This window comes from Lissotriton helveticus, chromosome 7 (genome assembly GCF_964261635.1).
Source record: "Lissotriton helveticus chromosome 7, aLisHel1.1, whole genome shotgun sequence".
NCBI lineage: Eukaryota > Metazoa > Chordata > Amphibia > Caudata > Salamandridae > Lissotriton > Lissotriton helveticus.
The window spans coordinates 628,621,352-628,647,402 of record NC_136068.1 but is presented as its reverse complement, the minus strand read 5'-3'; the positions used below and the strand labels follow the sequence as shown (position 1 = coordinate 628,647,402).

At 46.3% G+C, this 26,051-nt stretch overlaps 1 protein-coding gene across 1 annotated transcript in view; it reads right to left on the bottom strand.

The window, feature by feature from the left end:
• LOC144768856 (septin-4-like) overlaps positions 1-26,051 on the bottom strand; it is a 79,697-nt gene that overhangs the window by 12,682 nt on the left and 40,964 nt on the right. Inside the window, exons 4-7 of the mRNA XM_078652857.1 lie at positions 12,956-13,079; positions 12,606-12,740; positions 7,644-7,761; positions 6,833-6,934 (exon numbers count right to left, since the gene is read on the bottom strand). Of these exons, the coding sequence (XP_078508983.1) occupies positions 6,833-6,934; positions 7,644-7,761; positions 12,606-12,740; positions 12,956-13,079 (479 nt within the window). The remainder of the gene's footprint in view (positions 1-6,832; positions 6,935-7,643; positions 7,762-12,605; positions 12,741-12,955; positions 13,080-26,051) is intronic.

Genomic DNA, 26,051 nt, shown 5'->3' with positions numbered 1-26,051 from the left:
CACAAGTCCATTACATTATACAGTGATAGGTAAACATCAGCCCAAACACAAATAAGACAATAAAAACATGACACCCAGTTCAGTCATTCTATCAATCATCCACAGACTCTCTATCACACAACCCATATATTCGCATTCAATACAGACATCAAAACATCATACAGTAAAGGAAAAGCGCCGACGCGCGTTTCTGAGAAAGAAAGTTATTAGAAAATCCTTCATCAGGGCGCATAATATTCAATCCTTAGGTCTGCGCGGTCTTGTTAGATCCAATTTCATAGAACAAAGTCGATATGAGTAGATTCACAACCCGGGCTGTGGACGTATGCGGAGGCTGCTCGCGATTGGACTGGTGATACCTATGCGTCATTTCATCTAAAAGGATAAAGCACCCCTGTGAACGGGAACCTCTTGGCTAGTCGTGTTCATTTTTTAAAAAAAACAACTACACCTATCCTTACACGTCTCCAGGAGGAAACTCTTTGAACCATTGCAGCTCGAGAATCTGATTCTAATTATTGGGAGAATAGCGTGTCCAAGCCGCAAACCAAACTGAAATCTTCGAAACTGTAGCTACATTTACTACAGATAGACGGAACACTGTTGTCTACTTATTATCACTTCCAGAATCCTATATTTTGTGGAAACATCTCCCGGAATAATGTTCTAACTTTACATCTCAATATGGTCAGTTACATCAGACGTAGAGATATGCTTTGCCAGCCCTTTATGAGATTGTGAATCTACTCATATCGACTTTGTTCTATGAAATTGGATCTACCAAGACCGCGCAGACCTAAGGATTGAATATTACGCGCCCTGATGAAGGATTTTCTAATAACTTTCTTTCTCCGGAACGCGCGTCGGCGCTTTTCCTTTACTGTATGATGTTTTGATGTCTGTATTGAATGCGAATATATGGGTTGTGTGATAGAGAGTCTGTGGATGATTGACAGAATGACTGAACTGAGTGTCATGTTTTTATTGTCTTATTAGTGTTTGGGCTGATGTTTACCCATCACTGTATAATGTAATGGACTTGTGTGTTCAAGAAACTGACCTAAATCAAATATGGTCTTGGGAATTTTTTCAAAAATGATTATTTAAAATAAAAAAACTTTTTTTATAACAATCCAGCTGTTCTGTGGGTGGTTTTGGTGTATTTTCATTTTTATTGCTTGGTCTTTCATCCTTTGGGGAAGCTCCCTCTCATGTTGTTCTAGCATGTTCAGATGGGTAGCATGAAGATTCATCAATAATCTAAGCAACCTGCTCCTCATCCTATATTTAGCTTGTACTGTGCAATACTTGGTCATCTTAGATGATATAGCTGATTTGTCTAATGTGATAACATTTGCAAATTGTTAAGGAAACAAAAAAAGTTCCCTCTGTATAATCTTTTAGTTTAAATCCAGTACAGTCTTGGGGGACATTAATACTTACCTATCAATATCTGAAGGATCAGTAAATGTTGATGGTACTTTGAGGTATGGATACATGGTTGCTTAGATGAATGAAAGTAGTAAGCGTGAATTCTTTTTGTTTAGGTTTTTAATAAAATTGCGAATATTATATAGTAAACAACAGTGGGAGGGAAAGAGAGTTTCGGACCCTTGGTGTCATGCTTCATCATTGGGGTCTTCGCACCCCTCTACGGGATGCGGCGTGCTACGACCTACGACTACGCAGGAGCACCTATAATGATAGACTATTTATGGTGCATGTGAGGGTATTTATACAGTGCAGTGAGTGAGTGGTGGGATGGGTGAGATTAAAAAGTGCCTGGCTCGTGGGACTCTAGAAAAAACTTTAATTCGGTCCCCGGGCTGGTACTAATAAAAGAAGTGAAGTGCGAGGTGTATTGTCTTAATTATGGACAAAACCTCATGTGTGCGTCGAAATGTTTTGGAGACAGAGCTCCTTCTTCAGGACAGGGTGCACAACTTCCCCACCCACCTTACTCACGTATTCCAAATGTAAAAACAGTGATATGTATTTACAAAAGTGAAAATAGAATCTATATATATATGTGCCTGCAGTATAGGTTACAATGTACCTACAGCGGTATGTCTCAGAAAGAATGCCATTTGCATTATCTGGAAAAATGGAGGAAAAAGCAGTAGTCAACCTCAAAGAAACACTTTTAGCAGTTGCAATCACCTAGGAAAAATGTATAAGGGGTTAAAATATTCATTGAAGATTTTACCCTGTAAAAAAGAGGACGAAAACCAGGCATACAGAACATATAACAGAAAACACACACTGTAAATGGCCGTGGTGTGATTAATGAGGGAGATAAGGGGGTTGTGTTCTATGGCAAACGATCATACTTGTCTTAATTAGGTTCCTAGCTTCATGAGCCTTTTGAACGACTGGGGTATTTATTGCCAATCCGCAATCTGAAAAGAGATGGTGACCGTAAACATCTTGCTCACTTACTTCAGGTTGAAAAAGCTCTATTCAGTTGAATACTCACAAACTCAATGGGAGTTCTCCTACTCCATGTCTACTTATTCCTCGAGTTACTTGGCCTTAATACATTACCATTTTTGATATAACTAATTCGGTTGCCTGTAGAGTTTTGTACACAACAGGTGGGTAGCGTGCTGCCCAATGAGGGAGTGCTTGGGTGGCAGAGTGTTGTAGTTATCATGATCCTGTGTGAGAAGCATTTGGTGTTGTGAGTGAGTGACAACGGAGTTCCTCTTATTTTGTCTTTGAGGAGGACGTGTGATATATAGGCACCTAAAATATATCTGGGATAAGTTGTCAGTTATAATTTACACTGCAGATTATGTGATAGGAAGGAAACAAAATTCTTTCGATGTCTCCTGGGGGAGCAGATGTGAGGCTTATTTACCTGTTCTTATCCACAGGACAACTCATTCTTGTATGGCAATATCATAAGCACACTTGGGGTCTAGATGGCCCTCGCTCGCTTCAGCTTCCCAGTAGCGGATAGGAACGTGTTCAGAGAAGCATTACCACTGTACAAATCTCTTAGTAGATATTGACAGGCCAGCCGCCAATCAGAATGTACTATTCTTATATTGACTAATTCACTGACTTACTATGTCTTTATTTCCTTCTCTGTGGATCTCTGTTCCCTTCCGTCCATGTTTTTTAGTGCCTCCTCTAGAAGTCCCTCATCCAAACTGTCTTGATTTGCCTTCCTACCCTCTCACTTCAATGGTGGACTGCAGTTTTCAGTTTTTTCAAATACAACCTGCTAAAATACACATACACAGCCTTAAAGAAACCCTGTTTCCCTGATTCCTGGCTTCTGTACTCAGACAAGTTGGTGTACAAAACATATATGTGTCTTATATGTGTCTTTCAAAAGCCTGTAACACATAGATCTCGATCACAAGCACCTCCTTCTATTGTGCCTCCCTCGACAAACACATCTTTGTACAAATGTTGCCATTAAAAGTGATTTGCACGCTCCAGATTTTTCTCCCTTAAAATGTTGGCAGGTCAACCCTGCTTGAATAAATAGGGAAAAATGACTGGATAAACACAAAGAAAAGCAGTTTTTGTAAAATGGAAAGCACTAAAATATCAATGCTCTACCTCATTTTTCGGGGCAAACACGCAACTGATGGTATTTATCACACCTGGTGAATTCTAAGCCCTTGTATATCAAATTTTACTGGGTGTGCTAGATAGTACCAATTCCACCATGAACTCATTATCAATGCTGTAGGAAACCCACTTTTCTGCAGGGTCACTCCTTATTTTTAGCCTTTTGCTGGACCCTATAATTTTGCTGGCTTTAGAACTCTGTGCACTTTAACCCAGCTAACCAGTGGTAAAGTACCTCTGCTCTTCCTTTAAAAATAGTCGAAATTGGCATATTCCCATTTGGGAAATTTAACTTACCTATTAGTCCCTAGTATATGGTATGAAATGTACTCAGGGCCTGTAAGTTAAATGTTACTAAATAACTGTAGCACCTATTGTGGCATTCCCTACAGAGACAGTCTAAAACATAACTTCAGCCCTACCATTGTAGCCTGACTATGACAGTTTAACCAGGAAAAATTCAACCTGTCAAAATAGACCTTTTTGACAGGTCAAAACCTCCCTTTTAAATATTAATAACTCAACCTGTGTAAGCCATGTAGTTCACAAGGCAGGGTGCATTAGATTTAAAAGGAAGATATGTAGAAATGTAATATTAACATGTCCTTACAGTGACTTACAGACAATAGCTATTTTACACTGTGTTACACCTTGTTGTCCTATGTAGACACCCAGAGTACAGATTAGAATCCTAATAATGTATCTTGGAAGTGGGACTAGCTAGAAAACAATGAAAGAACTATTTTTAATAGTTATTAAAAAGCCAATGAAATGGTGAGGTTGGATTTGTAATCAATTTTAAGGAAAAATTACTTTTCAAGATTTACCTTTCCCCTGCTTGAAGTTCATGGAGGGTAATTTACATTTGCTCTCCCACTTCTGCCAGCCAGTAATTTGCAATTGAATAGGTGTGAAAAAGGAGTGAAGTGCCTCCTAGGAGCAAGCAATCGGCTGACATGAATGGGCAGAGTTGACTCATCTGAACCTCCCAGAATATGGTGGATATGAGCATCCTCTTTTGCATTACAGTGCTCGAATGTCAAGTACTATTTGACAAGTCTGTTAAATTTTTATTTATATTACTGGGGCTGCACGTGAAAGGAAAGAAAACGGGATGCCAAAACAATTCTTCTCTATCTATTATCTGGTTGCTGGAAACCCCTGTTTTGTTCTACCAGGCTTCTGTCTCTGGGTTTATTGGGGGTACCCTGGCTGCTCCAAACTGAATTTTGGTCTTGGTTATAGGAGTACACTAGGATTACAATAGTACACTTCCTACACACACTCCCGGCCCTCAGAGCCCCAGTTTAGTGTGGCCAAAGATTTTTGCCATTTTGGAGATGGACAGAGTTGGTAGGGTTGGCCCTGGGAACTTGCACCTCATTGGTTAGGGCATGCCTAGGAGTCATTTCACCCACCTTAGAACACTGCTGGACTTGAGAAAAAACAGAAAAGAACAGGACCTGCTATCTGCGATGTGAGAAGAGGTCCGAAGGACTGGAGCGGCTCTCTCTTGTACCCAAGACAAAGAAGTGCACTACAGTGTCATACAGTAGACCTCCTGTTCAAACTACTGGGATACAATAATCTAGAAGAGGCCTTTCCTGCAACTGGTCAGCTGATCAGTGGCAGCTGGACCTGTTCTGGACCCTACTGTTGTCTGCTACCTGACACCCAATGTGTCTCTAGATGTCTCCCCTAATGTTCTGGTGGCTTAAGACATATACTCCTGTGGCGGATTGGGACTCAAAGGTCTAAAGTTCAAAGGTAACATTTTGGAGCAGGACCAACCTCGTTGGTGTATGTGACACATGCTCCATTGAGGCAGAGTCTTAAATTGTGCCTAGGTCCTGGTTGACCGCAATCATTGACCATCATCTGTAGTTTTTGCTTCTTGCTGCTATTCCTGCTTAAAAGTTTTTTTTTATTTACATCTCTGGTTCCCCTTTTTGAATGTTTGTTATGTTGTTTGTTACATTTTGCTTTATTTTGCTTATTCGGTTTGGGATGTTTGTTGTTTTGCCTTTAGACTTTATTACTGTTTTGGTACTGCATAAACACTTTAAACTTTGCCCTGTCTACTCCGTGCCATAGCTGCGATGGGGTTAAGCTTGAGTTAATTTTATGACTTTAAGGGTTCACCCTGACAAGGGTTGTGATTATTCCTTGAGGGTAGGTAGTCACCCTCCCCAAATCATAATCCAGTTTCTTACAGAGGCCATAGATGTTAGAGACCGTGATCAGTTACACGTGGAAAGTGCTCTTTAAAGAAGTTTAATTGATCTTAATCGGTAAACGTGTATTTTTTTTAAAGATGTTTTTACAGTGTAGCAACTACTCCAGGTTTACGGGGTTGGTGTGGTACTGAAACCGAGTTGGGAGCTAAAAGGAGTCAGACCCAGCAGGCAATTGACTTTCCCATGCAGGCTGGGAAGTAATTTAAATCTGATCTGATGTGGCTTCTTTTGCCCACAGTCAGATGCTGTATAGCTGCTACTGGCCCTACAAAGTGAAGCAACCAAGTCACTGTGGATCTCAGTATGCACGGGCATAGACTAAAGAAGACACCTCTCTCTCAAATAGAACAGGGATCACCTTACCCATGTGGTGGAGTGGCCCGGGGACTCTGTGTTGTCAGCAAGCCATGTTTATAGTCCATGGTATTCCTTTACCAAGAAGTATCTGGGAATTGTACTCTTTGTGTGCTTTAATTGAACAAATGAGACTAATACACTGATAAGAATGATAATGAATATTACAAGGTAATGCCTAGAATGAAATGTGGTGTTCTTCTGACAAGTAGCTATCTTATAGTCTTACCTCATTCCAAGATAGGGAGTTAGCACACTAGTAGCTGTGTTTAGGCAAAAACACCCACTCAAATAGAAAAATCTGGACTCAATTCATCAGAAGATTATTTGAGTGCATCGTACATTGAATGGCCAGGGGGGGACTCACCCAGCCAAGACAGCATAGAAAAGGGCGCTGATCTAACTAACACCCCGGAAAACTAAACTATATGGTTTGCAAGGGTGCACTCATTTTCTTCCTTGGTTGAAGCAAAGCAACAAGAAACAACTTCTCCTAAGCAGCCTCTGGACTGCTGCATGAAAGGTTCTTCAATACTGCGATTCCAATCGAGCTGTTATCCTTAAAGTAAAATGGTAAAGTTAGGACTGTGATTCTCTCCATCCCTGGATCTTGGCTTTGTCATTTTGGTACTTGCCCTGCAAAGGCTCTCCCTTACCTTGAGCTGCATGTCTTGCTTCTTGAACTCTTCATCCTCATCAGAGTCGCATTCCGGGAACTGGTAGATGCTGATCTCGAATTCCTCAATCTCGTCACGGATCTAGGATGGGGAGGGAATAAATGTTACAGTTAGAATTCCTGCTAGAACCTTCACCGTATAGCTCCACAAACCACCTATCATGCTTTGGAAAGCCCCATTTGGTTCTTCCAGCCCTCCGTCTCCATCACCATATCCTACAGGAATACTTGGGATTGTCAGGCTGATGATCCTGCAAATCTTATAGGGCTGGGTTAGTGCCAGCTTTGTGTCCTGCCTTGGAGAACTGTGGAAATAAACAGAGTTTAGGGAAGCTAAGGAGGTGACCTTGATGTTACCTCCAGGGGCGGCTCTAGGCTCATGGTGGCCCTGGGCAGGGAGCGTAGGTAGGGGGCCCCGAAGAGGGGGCCTGGGCGGGGCGGAGCGCGGAGGCCAGTGAAGAGGGGGTATTAGGGTGTTTGGAAGTGGAACAGAGCCGGGGGCCGCCAAATCCCTGCCAGGGGCCGCCACGCAAATATGTATCCATCCTCAGAGGATTATTATATTAAGGATATATTGGCGTGGTGGCCCCTGGGGTTTGGTGGCCCTGTGCAGGTGCACAGCTTGGACATGCCTAAGGCCGCCCTTGTGACCTCTTCCCAAACCTGAATGCTTTGGAGCAGTCACTAAAAGCCAACACATCAGAAAGACAGGTTTGTTTCAGTGTTTGCTTTATTGGTTCAATTTAATTGCAGTCAGTTTCATGCACCTCAGATGCTCCCTTCCACCTCACCTTCTGTTTCTTTTCCTGCACTTCAGCTGGGGTCAAGGTGTCTGCTTTTCCAATAACGGGGACAATGTTCACCTTGTTGTGGAGGGCTTTCATGAACTCAATGTCCAGAGGGCGCAGTCTGTGGAAAAGAGACAAAGGGGTGGTGTGGATGAGCCCTTGTATAATCCCTGATGCACCCAAACCTTTCCAAAGGGCCTCGAAACAAAACGAATAACCAAGGCACTGTTTTACCTAGATCCCAAACCCATCCCGAACCTAAAACTAATTTCTTGCTCTTCCTTTGATGCTGATAACTTCCCAGGATCTTTTTTTCTTTTAGGGAACCCACTCAGTCCTTGAGGATGCAATGATGGACTCACTCCTTTCCCTTCTTGTTGCTGAGGCAGGTGGATAGAGAGGCGCGCACCAATTCCTTCACCCCATGTAAGCCTTACAGGGAGCATCTCACCCCACCATACATGGCCTTGGTCAGATCACAGCCACACATACCCAAGACTTGGTGGGTAGATCCGATGATGGATCTGTAAATAGGATCTCATTTAATGTGGGGTTCTGTGAATCAGTGTATTATCGATTGATACGTATTACTAAAAAAAAAAAATTCCCAAAGATTGTATTTTAGTTGTAGATCATTTCATTTAGAGTTCTAATATCTCCAGTACTTTCATCCTCCCAGTTGCTTTTCTAAATATTCAGATAAGAAATAATTACGTTGAGTGTTTTCTCCCTCTTATGTCAAATAATATCATCACGTGCATGAGACCTCTTCCTATCGGATGGAACTGGAATCAGGGCTCTACCTCCTTCAGGGCTTGTACGTTGAAACATGCCCCGTACATATGTATATCCATTAATCAGGGCACCTTCCATCCTCCCACCTTACCTATTTTCTGCAGTGTTGCTTCTCTAAAAAGAATGAGCCAGCCACAAAACGTTTAAGCACCTTACATAAAAAGTGAGCTTGCCATCATCTCTACAAATCACATTCCTTCATTTCTTGAATGAACCAGAATTATTGTAGATTACTACTGAATGACTCATTGAGGCTGCACTATAATGATGCATCACCCCAGTCAACACTGTAGTCTGCCATCTTAGAACAACTTACTAGATAGGCTGGCACTACCACTAAGGAAAGCACTCTAACTCTCTCTACCCCCTTCAAAATGGCCGCCACCACTGCTCTTGCAAACTACCTGTCAAGGTTTGGAATTGCAAATGTTTAAATCAACCATTACCTCTGCCTCGTAGAAAAATGTAAAACATGTTTTAAAACAGACACAATCACATACTACCCAGAAAATTAGGCATGTAGCTAGCACATCTTAGATCATGCTGAGAGACAACATTCCCCCATCCTTGTGCTCAGGTATTATCATGGCTACTCGGATTATCCAGTAGGGAGGGCCAAATTATGTGGTATGGTTGACTAAATTATGCAGCAAGGAAAGACAAACTATTTTGTCTTTTTTTACGAATTTTAACACTCAGGAAAGATTTCATCTCACTGGCATTAGTTAAACACCTAAATACAGCAATCATCAGCTAAAAGGTGATCTGCCACTGTGCTGAACAGGTGTGATAGCATTTTGTGTAACTTTTAATCCGTATGAGCTAAAAACTCATTTTTTTGTTAAAATCTGCAAGTTATGCAGAAAATGATAGATTATTTGGCAAGTGTAGTTAGTCCATCATTATGCAGAACACGCCATAGCAGAATATTCACATAATTGCAGTGGGTCTAGGTATTAGCCTGGCATTTGAATCAGTACCTTATATGTTGAGAAATCCTGATCTCGTGTGGAATAGTTACTCTTTTAAATTTCAATTTCCTGGTGCAGATACTTAGCTCTTCCTAAAAGTGTATTTACAAGTCACTCCAATGTGATGCTTCAGCGTCGACTCTTTGTACAGTACAACTCATCCATTCCACTTTATTTTATTTTCATTCCAGCTTTCTCATTCCCATCCGCGAATCCGCAAGACCACGGCTGGAGGAAGATCCTTCTCCTACCTCGCTGCGAAAACCTGGCCTCTACATCTCAGGCAATCACTGTCGCTGCCTCAATTCAGGAAGAACCTCAAGACCTGGATCTTTGACTGAAACGTAGATCCAACCCCCGCCCCCAGTGTCTTGAGACCCTAACGAGGTTATAGTTGCGCTGTACAAGAAACCTAATTGATTGGTTTTATTTATTCTTCTTTGCTGTTCACTCTGACGAAAGCATGGAATATTGTGATTTGAAGTAATTTCTGTAAGTGACCATTTGATCATTCCCTGAGCTATGCTTGCTCTGAGTGCATGAATGAACGTTAACTCCTGTTACGTGCATTTCTGTGTCTTTGTTAAACACTGTAAATGAACAAATGAAGGGTTATCTCCAAACGTTACTAGATTTGTCACTTTCCGTTCCCTATCAGCAAATGACCAAGTCAACACACCTCTCAAGTGCACTTTCACTGTTCATCATAGAATAGTTTGTCACAATATCTTAGTAAGAAATATCTTCTAATATGAATATTGTGTCCTAAATTTGTTTACAAAAATATTGTTCCATTGAGTGTAGGTTTTATAATATCTCGATTGTGGTGATATTTTTGTAGACAATATTTAGGGCACAGTCAGACCATATTCTGCCTGCGATATTCTGATATCACACCACAGAATAACAGTACGAATGCCTTTCAATTATAGCATGAAACGCTGTGCATCCTTTCCATTTTTTAGCAAAACACTACCCATTCTTAGTCATTTTAAGGTATATTGAATTGATAACCAGCTGTTGTGCTTGTTGCTATATTAGACAAACAGCGCCACCATATGGCAGACTGTCATAAGCGCTGGTGCTGACAATTAAGTGCTATTTAACAACAAGGGGGGGTGGTGATGGACAGAGTTTCTGAATTAAGCAGAATACTCTCACCCAGTCAAGAGATCAGGGCTAGATCCAACACCGTTTTTTAGCTCACTGCACCATCCCAGTTCAGAACCTGGCTATATGCAAATTAGTCTGTTCCTGTCCCAGTGCATGATGGGAACAGGGCAAACCAAACTACCAAGCCAATTCTTACACTGGGAAGGAAACAAGCTTCCGCGGACCGGTTTCTGGCATTTCAGCCGTCGTCGGCCCGGCTTGCTTGAATCCTGATGGTGCAATGAGCAAGGGACTCACATCTGAGTATACCCTTCCACGCTTAGGGTGGACAAAATATTTAACAACAAGGGGGGGTGGTGATGGACAGAGTTTCTGAATTAAGCAGAATACTCTCACCCAGTCAAGAGATCAGGGCTAGATCCAACACCGTTTTTTAGCTCACTGCACCATCCCAGTTCAGAACCTGGCTATATGCAAATTAGTCTGTTCCTGTCCCAGTGCATGATGGGAACAGGGCAAACCAAACTACCAAGCCAATTCTTACACTGGGAAGGAAACAAGCTTCCGGGGACCGGTTTCTGGCATTTCAGCCGTCGTCGGCCCGGCTTGCTTGAATCCTGATGGTGCTGTAATGCCAGAAACCGGTCCCCGGAAGCTTGTTTCCTTTCCAGTGAAGAATTGGCTTGGTAGTTTGGTCTGCCCTGTTCCCATGATGCACTGGGCCAGGGACAGACTAATTTGCATATAGCCAGGTTCTGAACTGGGATGGTGCAGTGAGCTAAAAAACGGTGATGGATCAAGCCCTGATCTGTTGACTGGGTAGGAGTGTTCTGATTAACTCAGATACTCTGTCCATCACCACCCCCTTTTTGTAATTATTTTGGCCACCATGAGTGTGGAAGGGTATGCTCAGACATGAGTCCCTTGCTCATTGCACCATCAGGATTCAAGCAAGCCGGGCCGAAGACGGCTGTAATGCCAGAAACCGGTCCCCGGAAGCTTGTTTCCTTTCCAGTGAAGAATTGGCTTGGTAGTTTGGTCTGCCCTGTTCCCATGATGCACTGGGCCAGGGACAGACTAATTTGCATATAGCCAGGTTCTGAACTGGGATGGTGCAGTGAGCTAAAAAACGGTGATGGATCAAGCCCTGATCTGTTGACTGGGTAGGAGTGTTCTGATTAACTCAGATACTCTGTCCATCACCACCCCCCTTTTTGTAATTATTTTGGCCACCATGAGTGTGGAAGGGTATGCTCAGACATGAGTCCCTTGCTCATTGCACCATCAGGATTCAAGCAAGCCGGGCCGAAGACGGCTGTAATGCCAGAAACCGGTCCCCGGAAGCTTGTTTCCTTTCCAGTGAAGAATTGGCTTGGTAGTTTGGTCTGCCCTGTTCCCATGATGCACTGGGCCAGGGACAGACTAATTTGTATATAGCCAGGTTCTGAACTGGGATGGTGCAGTGAGCTAAAAAACGGTGATGGATCAAGCCCTGATCTGTTGACTGGGTAGGAGTGTTCTGATTTACTCAGTTACTCTGTCCATCACCACCCCCTTTTTGTAATTATTTTGGCCACCATGAGTGTGGAAGGGTATGCTCAGACATGAGTCCCTTGCTCATTGCACCATCAGGATTCAAGCAAGCCGGGCCGAAGACGGCTGTAATGCCAGAAACCGGTCCCCGGAAGCTTGTTTCCTTTCCAGTGAAGAATTGGCTTGGTAGTTTGGTCTGCCCTGTTCCCATGATGCACTGGGCCAGGGACAGACTAATTTGCATATAGCCAGGTTCTGAACTGGGATGGTGCAGTGAGCTAAAAAACGGTGATGGATCAAGCCCTGATCTGTTGACTGGGTAGGAGTGTTCTGATTAACTCAGATACTTTGTCCATCACCACCCCCTTTTTGTGACAATTAAGTGCTGGCGCCGAGTACCTGAAATCACTGGCTTAAATTAAGCACTGTTCTTCAGCAAATTGCAGGTTTCCTAGAGCAGCACATGCTCTCTTCTATACACACCTTTCTAGAACTGAATATGTGTGATTATTTGCAACTAGAATATCCACTATAGCTACACCACAGCTCTTACCCATGGCTGAAGGGCGAGATGACGTACAGGCAGCAGTGTACACGGTTGTCCTGGATGTTCTTACGGTTCAGTCCACTTTCGTCGTGGAAGTACTGCTCAAATTGCTGGTCGATGTAATTCAGTACAGGTTGCCAGCTGCAGGGGATATAAGAAACAGGATGAGCCCAGCAGTACACCGGCCATAAGACAAAAACATGGCTATGCAAAACATGCAACAGAGCTAAGCTTCCAAAATGTATAGGTCTTCAATGCAAGTAAGACCTCACAATTTCTATACTGCTCTTCCCTTCTGATCTATCATGCTTTATTACCCGTAGACCACTTTTACCACAACTCATCCTATGTCGCACCATTCTGAATTATCCAGTGCATCCCCGAAGCCTGGGGTGTCCACGACGGTCAGCTTCATCTTCACGCCTTGCTCCTCAATCTCCACGGCATGCTTCTGGATCTCAAGGGTCTGCTGGATGCGGTCTGCGGGGCGAAGACAGAGGGAGCAGGGCAATTAGAGGTAAGACTGACTGTGTGTTGGCATCCCTACCTGGGGTATCCACCCATGTAAACTCTCAGAGTATACATGTGTGGAATGTCATTAGAAAGGGATTTTTTGTAAAAACTCATACTATCTGATGATATCACATGTGACAAAAGGGTTACCTGCCTCCACTAAAATGGTGCTCAGCGCCTACCTGCACTAAGATGGCGTCATGGGACAGTAAAAGGGGGGTTGGGGTGAGTTCAGAGCTGCTATGGCTATTCTGGATGGCATCCCAGAAGCCAATCAGAATGGTCTAACTGATCGTAAGTAACTGGTGATGTTTTCGCATCTCCAGATCAGTATGATATGAACAAAACACTGCATTTTAAATACCTGCAGTTGAAACATGTTTGGCGGACACAACATATTGACATGGAGGGTCTCCCTGAGTATGACCCATTAGAAATACGGTTACTGATGGATGAAATTGGGGAAAAGGCAGTGTCCTGGACATATAGGACAATTATGAACAACACACCAGACCCTTTACGAAAGCTCAGGTCAAGATGGGAGGCGGATCTGGGGAACATAGACTATTTAGATTGAGAAATGGCTTTGATGCATCCCAGGGACGTAGCTATTAGATCACGACTTTCGACTGATCCAATTCAAGTAGTTACACAGAATATATTGTGATAGAGACTGACTACATAGGATAGGTAGAGCAGAGTCACCCAACTGCCTGAAATGTAAGACCATGGAAGGGACCTTTTTTACACGATCTGGGGGTGTACACAGGTACAGATATTTTTTTTGTTGTTTAAATTTGTTTATTGGGTTTTAGGTTGCATTATATAAACAACATGACAGTAATCATAAAGTAAGACGAACATTGCAATGTAGGACCATAGAAACACAGTTCTAGAAATAGTCACTTTGCGGCTCCTCTCAGTTCGGGGTCTTTTGTCTGTCGACCGCCATTATCCATGCAACCAGTAGCGTGTACCACGTGGCCTCCCACCAGATCGCGTGTACCTCCCTGGGGGGAGCCGTGCCGTCCACGTGAAACTGTCAACCGGTGCCAGTGAGGGGGTGAACTCGTGGTATGTCAGTTACTATGAGGGTGTCGCAGGAGGCGCTGACTGTGTGGGTATGGTTCGCAGCGGCATGTGACATCGTGACGTCGTTATCTATGGGTCTTTCCAGTGAACCATATGCGAGGGGAGTACCCTGTCAAATTTGAGCTTCCTAACTTTCCCAAGAACTGAGGGGTGAACTGAATAACATGGGGGGGGGGGGAATTAGGGGATAGCGGGAGATTGGGTGTTGGGTCTCCTTACCAGAGCATAGTATCGGTGCTCCCGGGTCGCCTGGCGCAAGTATGTGGTGGGAGTAGTTGGTGTGCGTCCGGATGCTAAAGGGTCGCTGGGTGCGGCCACTTATGATGCTCATGCAGTACTTATGGCAATGTCATGGAGGTGTGGGGGCTGGTGTGGCCGGTCGTGTTTGGGATTGGGAGGCGGTGGGCGACTCTTGGGGACGTGTCACCTGTGTGAATTTATACAGTAGCTGAGCCCACTCCAGGGATATGGGCTGCTTGCGATGGCCACGTACTTCCTCCTCCCTGAGTATCTCCTCCTCCGCCTTGCCCCATTTATGTACCGCGCCGATCCACGCCGCCTCCGGTGGTCCCGTGGGGGCCCTCCAGTGCATGGCGATTCCGCGCTTTGCCAGGAGGATGGCCAGTGATAGAAAGCGGTATTGTGTTTTCTCGGCTTTCCGTCTACGGAAAATTCCGAGCACGCATGCCTCCCATGTGTTCATGGTTGTGATGGCCGTGACCTCCTCAAGGGTTCGATGGACCGTGTCCCAGAAACGTCGGAGGGTGGGACAATCCCAGAACATATGCCTGAAATCCGCTCCCAGAGATCGACAGCAGGGACACTCGAAGTGGGTGTCTGGAAAGAACCTCTGTAGGCGGCCCGGTGTGAGATAGGCTCTATAGAGGACGTTGAATTGTATATTTTGGAATCTGGCGTTTCTGGAGACTTTTTTAGGAAATTCCATGGCTGTGCTCCATTCCATATCATGGACCACTCTGCCGAAGTCTGTCTCCCACTTCTGGCGTAGAGATTGGAGAGATGGAAGGAGTAACGAGCGCACCGCTTTGTAGAGCCACGTTACCAAGTGTCTCCCCACACCCATGTGCATAATCGTGTGGATCACTGGGTGCGTCGTGGGTTCACCGGCATCTGGGTTCCAGTGTTTGCGGCTGCGGTTTATTAATTGCCTATGGAGCAAGAACTGCCCGGGGGGGAGGTCATATTGGTCCATCATCTGCGCGAACGTTTTTAACTGTCCGTCTTCAAAAAAGGATTCGATCTCCGTGACTGGCAATTCTGTCCAGACCTGAAGTGCACCTGGGGAGTAATATGAGTCTCTGCGTGGGAAGCCCACCAGTGGCAGCAGGGGCGAATATGGCTGCTGCGCATTGGACATGCGGTGGATGCGCATCATGCAAGTGCGGGCTATGGACACTTGCAAGGGCCGAGTTCGTATGGGTTTAGTACCCGGCAGTAGTAGTCGGACGATCGCGGCCTGCGACAGAGGTCCATTGGCCGTGATAGTTTCCCTTGTGTGACGTCCCGCCGTCCAGTAGGACAGCCACTGGAGTTGGGCCGCTAGAAAGTATGCTTCAAAGGCCGGTGCACCCAGTCCCCCCTCCGTGGTAGGTAGGTAGAGTGTGGACAGCGCCACCCGTCGCCGGCCTCCTCCCCACACCAGCTCCGTCAGGAGAGTGTTTAGTTCTATAAAGAACGATCGTGGCGGGATCACTGGGAGGTTCACGAAGTGGTACAGTGGTCGGGGGACCATAATCATTTTTGCCAGAGCCACTCGGCCTATAGGCGCCAGTGGGAGTGTCTTCCAGAAGCTAACCGCTGATCGTAGTCCAGCTAAGGTTCTGCGATGATTTCCTTCATATATGTCCTCCGGGGTGTGGTACAAACGTACTCCCAGGTATTGAGGGGCCTCAGCACTCCATTCAAGTGATTGGGCACCCACCTGGGCTTCAAAGGGGGTCATACGGGTGCTCAGTGGGTATAGGGAGGATTTCCCCCAGTTAACCTTGAGGCCCGACACGTCCGCAAACTCCTCCAGCGTTTTCCAGATACATGTCAGGTCGCTCATGGCGTCTCTAGCATAGATTAGAAGGTCATCTGCGTATAGGGATACACAGTGCCATGTGTACGCTAGAGGAATTCCCCAGTCTACGCCCTCTCGCCGTAGGCGTATCGCTAAAGGTTCAACCGCCAGGGCGAACAAGAGGGGCGACAATGGGCATCCTTGTCTGGTCCCTCTCTCCACTTTGAATTCTGGAGAAATGTAAGTACCCATCCGGACTCTGGACATGAGTTGCGAGTAGAGGAGCCTGGTGTAAGCGGTTAGGCGTGGGCCAAAATTGTTTTTCGCGAGGACCTCGAACAGGTATGGCCATAGGAGAGTATCGAACGCCTTTTCGAGGTCTAAGATTAAGCAAGCTGCATTCGGGAACCGTTCACGCATCACGTCCTGGATGTGGAATAGTCTACGGAGGTTGTGAGACGTGTTGCGGTTTGGCACTAACCCATTTTGGTCGGGATGGACCAGTTGGGGTATGACCTGGGCATATCTCATTGCTAATATTTTACCTAAGATTTTACAGTCTGAGTTGAGTAGTGCGATCGGTCTGTAAGACGACGGGAGCCGGGGGTCCCTGTGTGGTTTCAAGAATGAGACGATTAGCGATTCCCTGAGGGAACTTGGGAGGACCCCCATCTTGAGCACGTCTTCGAACATGGTTGCCAATTGTGGGGCGAGGTGAACTGAGAATGCATGGTAATATTCGAGGGGGAAGCCGTCCATGCCTGGGGCCTTATTCCTGGCTAGTGTTCCTATCGCTGCCTTAATCTCGGTTCGTGTTATTTTCTGGTCTAGGTCCTTCTGGACCGCTGGCGAAACTTGGGGGATGGGTAACGTGAGGAAGAAGCTGGTCATCGCGTGGGGGTCACCCTGACATGGAGCTTGGTATATGTGCGAGTAATATGTGTGAAAAACTTGCATGATTGCGAGTTGGAAGGTCTGGAGTCGACCGGACTGGTCTGTAATTTCCGTGATGGGTTTCAAGTCGGGATCCTGTCTAGCCAACCAGGCTAAGAGTGTGCCTCCCCTGTTGCCCTCCCGGTGTACCCTGGTGGCGTATTTCCTGAAGTTATATTTACGCAAGTCCCTCAATGTTTCAGCGTATTTTGTCTTGGCCTCTGCTACGCGCAGCTGAGTCACTTCTCCGCGGTCGTCCGCCTGTAGCAGGGTTGCCAGCGCGCGTTCTGCATCATGTAATGCGCATTCTAGGACCATACGTACCCCCACCACCTGTTGTATGCAGTGGCCTCTCGCTGTCACTTTGTGCGCATCCCACTCTATGAGGCTGGAGGATGCTGACCCCGCGTTTAGCATAAAGTGTTCCTGCAAGTGTTCCCCATGTTCGTGTGTGAATACCTGGTCGGTTAGGCATTCCCGAGGGAGTTTCCATGTCGGCACTGGAGGGTGGGGCGGTTTCCATCTAAGGGTCAGGGTATGAGCGTCGTGATCTGAAAGTACTCTACCAAGGTAGTCTGTGTGTCGAGCTTTGGTATGTATGGCAGGCGAGCATAGGAATCTATCTAGGCGCACTCGAAGGTCGTGCGGGATGGAGTGGAATGAGTACAGTTTCGTTGTGGGGTTTAGTGCCCTCCATGTGTCAGTCAATGTCCAGTGTTGGACCCATGCATTGAAAAATTCCGTCTGTTTGTGAAGTGGTGAGCGCGGCGGTGGGGGGCGGGAACGGTCGAGGGTTGTGTCTAAGACATAGTTGTAATCCCCTCCCAGCAGCCAAGGGGTATGGGTGTGGTGTGCCAACGTGTTCGTGAGGCGAGCCCAAAAAACGTTCTGTTCTACGTTGGGGGCGTATATGCTGCCTATCAGGATAGACTGTCCATCCAGTTGCCCTTCCAATAGTACATAGCGTTCCTCCCTATCCACCACTCTGGTCTGCTCTCTAAAGGGGACTCCCGGTCTGACCCAAATCAATGTACCCCTGGCGAATGCAGAGTACCTCGTGGCACATACTATGCCCCTCCACTTTTTCTGTAATCTGCCAGCTTCCGTCGTCATCAAGTGAGTCTCTTGCAAGAGAGCTATGTGGGCCTGCTGTCTTTTAAGATAAGCATAGACCGCAAAGCGTTTACTCACCGTGTGCAGTCCTCTGACATTAAGTGTGATAAAGGTAACATCCGTATTAGGGGTTTTTGTCATGTGAGATTGTCAGTTGTGTCGGTCGGTCTTCCCACCACCGGTTGTCCGTAACCAGAGCCACACCCGCCTGTATAACCTCCCTCCATACATGCCCCCATAGAGACCAAATGTCCTCTCCCGCAAGGGCATCAGGGAAAAATGGGAAGGGGGGTAACTTAAAAACAACATCCGGGAAACAGTCCCAACTGAAGGGGCCTATTGCTTGGCACAATAAGTCCAAACTGTACATCTCGTACTTACTGTCTCTAGTTCGTTTGGTGTGAGGGGGTGTTGCCGTGGGCCCAGGGCTAGGCCGCCCGCCGCACCGCAGCTCTGCAAGTGCATTTGCTTCCACCATTACCTTATGTGTGGCTTCCCGGTGTCCCCCGTCGGTGAACATGTTCGGGTATCTCGGTCTTACCGCGGTCTATGTCAGCAGCCCTCAGATGAGCGTGTCCGCCGTCTGCGGAGTCACCGTTGGCAGAGAAGCTGAGCCGTCCCTGGAGGTGCGGGCGTCGCTCTTACCTTTGTCCTCGGATGTGAAGCTGTGGGAGCCACGATCCTCCTCCCGTTCGACGTCTGTCTGCCGGACCTCCGCCGCCGCTTGTATGGCCCTCCGCCGATTCGCTATGATTTGTTCCAAATCCGGGGCGCGCTTGGTGTTGGGAGTCGACGGGCGACTCATCTGCTTGAGAGTGACCTTCTTGGATCGTAGCCGCCGCCGCTTGTTGGATGAGGAGCTCGACGGTGTATCCTCATGTTCTGACAGGGTCTGATTGCGATGATCTAACCAGCGCCTCGCCTCCGTTGGATCTGTGAAGAAGTGTGTTGAGCCTTCATGTATGATTTTGAGGCGGGCCGGGAAAAGGAGGGCGTACTGTATCCTGTGTTGGCGTAGGGTTTGCTTCACCGCCTGGAATGTGGCGCGTTGGCACTGCACAGCTTGGGAATAGTCCGGGAACGCCATCACGTTTTTGTCTTCCACCCCAAGGACTTTTGCTTGCCTGGCCGCCCGCAGGATCGTGTCCCTGTCTTGATAAAGTAGAAGCTTTAGCAGGAATGGTCTGGGTGGGGAGCCAGCCGGAGGGCGTCCGGCCGGGACCCTGTGCGCTCTCTCCACGGAGAACAATGGCGTGAGGTCTTAGGTCCGGGTGAACGTTTTTATCCATGTCTTAATGTATTGAACTGGGTCTGCCCCCTCCACTCCTTCCGGCAGGTTGATCAAGCGTATATTACTCCGGCGGGAGCGCCCCTCCAAATCGTCCGCCTTGCGTTCCAGGAAATTGACTTGTCCTGCAGTTCTTTGATGGCTTTTTGGTTGAGCTGGACCTGCGGTTTCAGTTCATGTAGCGTTTGACCTTCCTGTTTCACCTTGTCCGCCAATTTCCTATGGTCATCGCGTAACAGGGTAATGTCCGAGGCCAATTCCCCGAATTTGGTCTCCATGGACATCCGGGAGTGCTCGATGGCCGCTAGTACCTTGTCAAGCTTCGTTGACATGTCCGTCTCCTGCGGCGCCCCTCCGGTCTTTGAGTTGCACGAGGGACCCGGGGAGGGTGAGTGTCTCTGGGCCGGCGCCGGCACCGTGGTCATCGTTCTCTGTGGTCTTCCCATTGGTGGCTTGGGTGACCCGCTGGCCCGATGTGGTCTACCAGAGACGTCGCGACTTGTCTCCTTCACACGTGCTGGTCGCGTCTCTTGTGGCGATATCGTCAGGTTGAAGCTCCCGAGTCCCTCTCTGTCCAGCCCCCCCCCCATTGGGTGGGCTGGACGCCGCCGAGCCGGGGAAGCCTGGGTGCTCTTTGTCGCGCACTCACGCTGGTCCTTGTCAAGGGGGCGCAGGGTTCGGGTAAGTGCCCCCCGCGTTGCTGGGCTGGCCGGGGGCTAGGGAGGCTTTCTGCGTGTTCTCTCGCTGCCACGCACCCCCTACCGTTCCACCGCGTTGCCGGGCTGGCCGGGGGCCAGGGAGGCTTTCGGCGTGTTCTCTCGCTGCCACGCACCTCCTACCGTTCCACCGCTTCTCAGGGGGGCGGTTGCGTTGGTTCACCGGCACCTAACGGGTCCCGAACGGGCCGCCGGGGGGCCCGGCCCTGGCAATGGAATGTAGGGCCGTCCGGGAGGCTCGCCAGCCGCGGAGCGCGTGGGCCTTTGTACCAATGTACCTGCTGCAGCCGTGGGTCCCTCCGAGGGCGTTGCGCTGTTGATGATCCGAGTTGCAGGTCTCAGGGGCCTCGTCAGGTCTCAGGGGCCTCGTTGTCCGGCTCCCCCGCGGGACTACTCGGGCGGCGCCATTTCACGGAGAATCCGCGCGGTCATCACCTCACCACCGCTCGGGTTCCCAGCAACGGATCTTGGGGGCAGCGGGGGCACATGTAGGGACTCACTCTGCGGCGCTCTCAGGGGCCGCTCACGCGGGGGCCAGGCTGCCTGATCTCGCTGGATTTGCGTGCCCCTCGGGTCCGGCGGGTCTCTCAGACGGGTCGGGGAGCAGCGGGTCACGCCACCACCGAGAGACTTCCCCTCGTGGCACTGCAGTCCCTTTTTTTTTTTTTTTAAATATATTTTTATTTTATACTTCAAAATCAGAGCACACAAATTTCTTCTTTCTTACATTTGATCATCTCACAATATGAAAGGAAAGAAATACAAACAATAGAAAGTAGACTAACAAGGAGGAAGCCATTGCAACAATGTAAAATATAGTAACAATTCCATGGAATCAGAAGGACAGCGCAGATTCATGTCAACCTATTCCTGCTCTCCACTTCTCCAGGGGCCCCCAAATTTTAATACCTCGCGCTCTCCCCATCCTACCTTTTCTTGCATATATGTGCTTTTCTAGATTATATATAGAAATAAGATTTGATAACCATGTTTGCATGGATGGGGGACTCTTATCTAGCCATGCTCTAGCTAACATTAATCTAAAAACAGCTGACACCATAAACAAAAACATTGCATCATTTGGATCCATTAGAGCATTTTCTGCATCCACTCCTAACATTATTAAGCTAGCTGTAAGGGTTATTTTTATCCTTAGTGAGTTATCCAAAAAGTACTCAATGTCCCAATTAATTTATATAGCTGAGGACATGTAGAAAACATATGGACAATGTCTGCCTCGGTGGAGTTACATCTGGGGCAAGTAATACCCTCCGTACCTCCCCATTTCGCGATCCTGGCTGGTGTATAGTACAATGAGAACAAGGTCTTATAATGTTGGGATTGCAAGGGAGCCGAGCAGAGCATAGACCGACCTAACTCCAGAGATTCATTAAAAGATTCGGGGGTAATCTCTATTCTCTCCCCCCATTTATCCCTATGCTTATCCAGGTCGTCAGGCCTTCTTTTTGACAAGGAAGCATATATCGACCTAATGGAGTGTTCCTCCCCCGTGGTTATCCCTTCCATCAGGTCATTGGGTTCGAAGCCCACCGGTCCCCCTTGTTTGTTTCTTAGAAAACTCCTAACCTGAAGGTATTTAAAGAAGTCCCTTCTATTTACTTTATATATATTTACCAAATCCTCAAATTGAACAATCGTCACTGAATTTCTTATATCCCCAATTTGATGGATCCCTTTATCTTCACAGCCCGCCATTACTGAATCAGCGAAGATCTCTTCGGGGAAGGATTTATTTTTATATACTTTGGTGTATCTATTGAATCTTCCCATACCTGTCTTTTTTAAAAAGGAGCTCCAGATTTTAAGCGCCGCCCTGAGAGTCTTATATGGCTGTCTTCTAAGATATCCCAGATCCGTATGGTACAGGAAGCAGTTTTCTGCATCTTGACCTAATACAGCTGCGTAGACTTCAATTGACATGGTGATAGATTTTGATAACCCACCGCCTCCTCCTATTAGCCCCTGCATATACTGGAGAGCCGCAGCAAGGTGATATAATCTAAAATCTGGTGCACCCCATCCCCCTCTACCTCTTGGTAGAGTGATACATTTATAGGCCCTACGGGTTTTTCCATGGGCCCATATAAACCTATTAGCTAGACCCTCCAACATATTGAACCATTTATTCTCAAAAATTAAAGGAATTGATCTAAATAAATAGAGAACTTTAGGCAAGACCATCATTTTCAACACATTAGTACATCCAACCAGTGATAAGTGCAAGTTGTTTATTCTATCCAGATCACTTTTAACCTTCGCCAACAGGGGAGACATATTGAGCTCAATTACCTCCTCCAAATTTGTAGAAATCTCAATCCCTAGATAGGTTGCAGTGTTAACCACCCTGTTATCCATGCTGGTTGCGAACCTATTCAAAATTATCTGGGTTTTTGCTTTGTTTAGGCTATATCCTGAAACCAGCCCAAAGACATGTGACTCTGCTTCTACTTCCACCATAGCTATATCCGGATTCGGGGTCAGTATAGCCACGTCATCAGCATAAGCAAGAGTTTTTACGATACAGCCGTTTAGTGACATAGGCTGTATTTCCGGATTTCCCTCCAATTTGCGAAGTAGTGGCTCGATATATAAAGCGAAAAGCAGTGGGGAAGACGGACAACCCTGCCGAGTCCCTCTTTGTATATAGACTAGATCTGAATGCCCTCCATTGACTCTGATTTTTGCAGCCGGATCTTTATATAGGGCTTGAATGGCCAGTATATACCCTGGCCCTATACCACACCATTTCATAACCTCCCATAAATATTCCCAGGCGACCCTATCAAAAGCCTTCTCGGCATCTAAGAAGAGTGCTGAAGTAGGGTCACCTGTAGCCTCTGCTGCATCGATCATGGTTATCGCTGTCCTAATATGCTGGGTAGTACCCTTCCCAGGTATAAAACCATGTTGTGATGGACTCACCAAATTTTCTATGCAACCTGCTAACCTCTTTGCCAACATCTTTGAATATATTTTAATATCTGAATTCATCAGTGTGATTGGCCTATAGGAGCCAGGGAGAGATGGAGGCTTCCCTTTTTTAGCAATGACAATTATATCGGCCCCTCCCCATGATTCCGGTGGTTCCCCCCCCTGTTGTACATATAGCATAACCTCATACATATATATCAACAAACATTCCCGAAATACTTTGTAGAACTCAACCGGAATTTGATCAGGACCAGAAGCCTTCCCTGATGGTAAACTACCCAGTGCATCAATAAGTTCCTCCAAGCGTAAAGTAGATTCTAATATTTCTCCTTCTTCCTTTGAAAGAGATGGGGGGACTATATCCTTAAGATAGTTACTAATTTCTAGAGTTCCCCCTGCATCTTCCCGTGCATACAGTTTTTCATAAAATACTCTAAAAACCTCTCTTATCCTGTCAGGATCTGTGACAGTATTCCCCTGTGGATCCAATATCTCTTTTATCTCTGCAGCCGCTTTCTGCTGTCTAATTTTAACCGCGAGGATATGACCCACTTTCTCGCTACACTCGTAGGCCTCCTCCTTTTTTGCCAGATATTTCTTTGCCACCTTTCTAGAAAAGCTTTCTACAGCTTCTGCCTTTAATGCTACCAGCTTTAGTAGTAAATGCTCCAGGCTAGATTTAGATTCTACTGCAGCAGCTAGTTTATCTTCCTCTATAATCAATTTTTGCCGAATAATTTCAACCTTCATCCTCTCCTTCTTGCGCCTTGTCAATACATAACTCAGCGTTTCACCTCTAAACCCTGCCTTGAAACAATCCCAGGTTTGACCTATAGAAGCAGTGCCATGGTTGATTTCCCAAAAAGACCTAATCCAACTTTCCATATATCTCTGATATTCGAAATCTTGAAGGAGGCTCCGCTCAAAGGTCCATGTTGATCTCTTACTCTGTGATTGCGGTATCTTCACTGTCAGTATTAACGGGCTGTGATCAGAAATAGTCCTTGGTTGTTTTTCAATCAGTGTCTCAGAAGCCAGAGTCCTTGTAATTAGAAAATAGTCCAGCCTTACCAAAACCTGGTGTGGTGCCGAAAAAAAGGTGCTACTATCTAGCAGAGGGTGTTGCATTACCCAGGGATCTACCAATGAATTATGATTGACCATACTAACAATAGCCCTATATACCTTTCTCTTTCTTCCACTATACACCCCTCCTATGTTCAAAAATGAACTTATAGGGTCGTGTAAATTAAAATCACCACAACATATTACTGGTTCAGGCCACTGAGCTAGTTCTGAATCCATAAATTGCCATATCTCAGGATCGTCCTCAGTGGATCCATACATGGTTACTAATGTTAACCTGAGATTTTTAAAGCATAATTCCACCATAACCCATCTCCCCCATTGGTCTTCTTTCTTCCTTTTAACTACCACATCTCTTCTTCTCCCCAAGATTGCAACCCCTCTTGTCCTGGATCCTTGTCTACTAGCTGCTAGCACATCAAATCCCAAATGATTCATTAAATATATCTGTTTTTCTTCTATATGCATTTCCTGTAAGCATACTAAGTCCACTTGTAAAGTTCTAATATAAGCTGCTACATTTGCCCTTTTCCTTGGATCATTTAGGCCACATACATTTATGGAGACTATCTTACAAGACATTGGAAGTTATCAAGAAGATTTTCTTCGTGTCCTAACTATTTCTTTAGCTGTGCTTTCCCTCTTTCCAAGCTTTCTCCTCTCTTTTCTATTCAAAGAGATAGACAACGAAATATACATATACAGAATGTGTGCTAAGAAACTTAACCGATCCATAAGCTGACACTGATTTTGTACCCCCACCCCCTCCCCCTCCCCTCCCTTCCCCTTCCCCTTCCCTCCCTGCCCCCCCCTCCCTTTACAGGCAAATAGGTCAAGAATGACCTATGTGTGGCCGCTTCTTGGTTGTGCTAGTCGCACCCTCTCCCACCCTTTCCAGTGTCCCCCTCTTTTTTACCACACAAAAAACTTTCTTCAATAATTCATAGTATTAAATTAAATTTAAATTTAACACCTACATCAGTCTTAAAGAATTACACCCTGCTATTTCTTCCCCCGCTCCAGCTCCTGGATGAACTCCTGAGCTTTCACTTCCGACAAAAACATCCTAACTCTGCCCTTTGTAATAACTTTCAGCCTAGCCGGGAACAATAGGAATGCCTCTGACCCTAAGGCCTGAAACTGTGAAATCATTTTCCTGAGCCTCCATCTCCTCTCAACTGTCACATGGCAAAAATCCGGCCTAGTGAAGAAAGTAACACCCTCCACAGTTCTTTTGCTGTCCGGTCTAGCTTTCTGAATAATTTCTTCTCGGAGCAGAAAGTTTCCGACATACACTAATATTGCTCTAGGGAATGTTGCTTTAGAATCTCCTTCAGCTCCAAATGTCTTACGCTGAACAAAGGGGAACCTATGTGCCCTCTGGATCTCTGTCTCCCACTGCCACTGGGTCTCAGGAAATGCACCCTTTAATAGGGTAATCACAAAACCCCTAGGATCCTGCCCTTCAAGCCCTTCTGCCACTCCCAAAATGCGAACATTGTTACGTCTTTGACGATTTTCAAACTCCTCCATCTTCCAGAGAAAATCGTCTGCCTTCTTTTCGTGTTGTTTTTTAAACTCCCGAAAGCTACCGAAGTCATCCTCCATCTTGCCAGTTCTTTCCTCCACCTCAGCCACTCTTCCAGCCAGGCCTTCATAGAGTTTGTTTGTTTTCTGTAGTGTCATTTGCATCTTCTTAAAGTCTTGCCTGGTTTTTCGACTTGTTGATCTTGCTT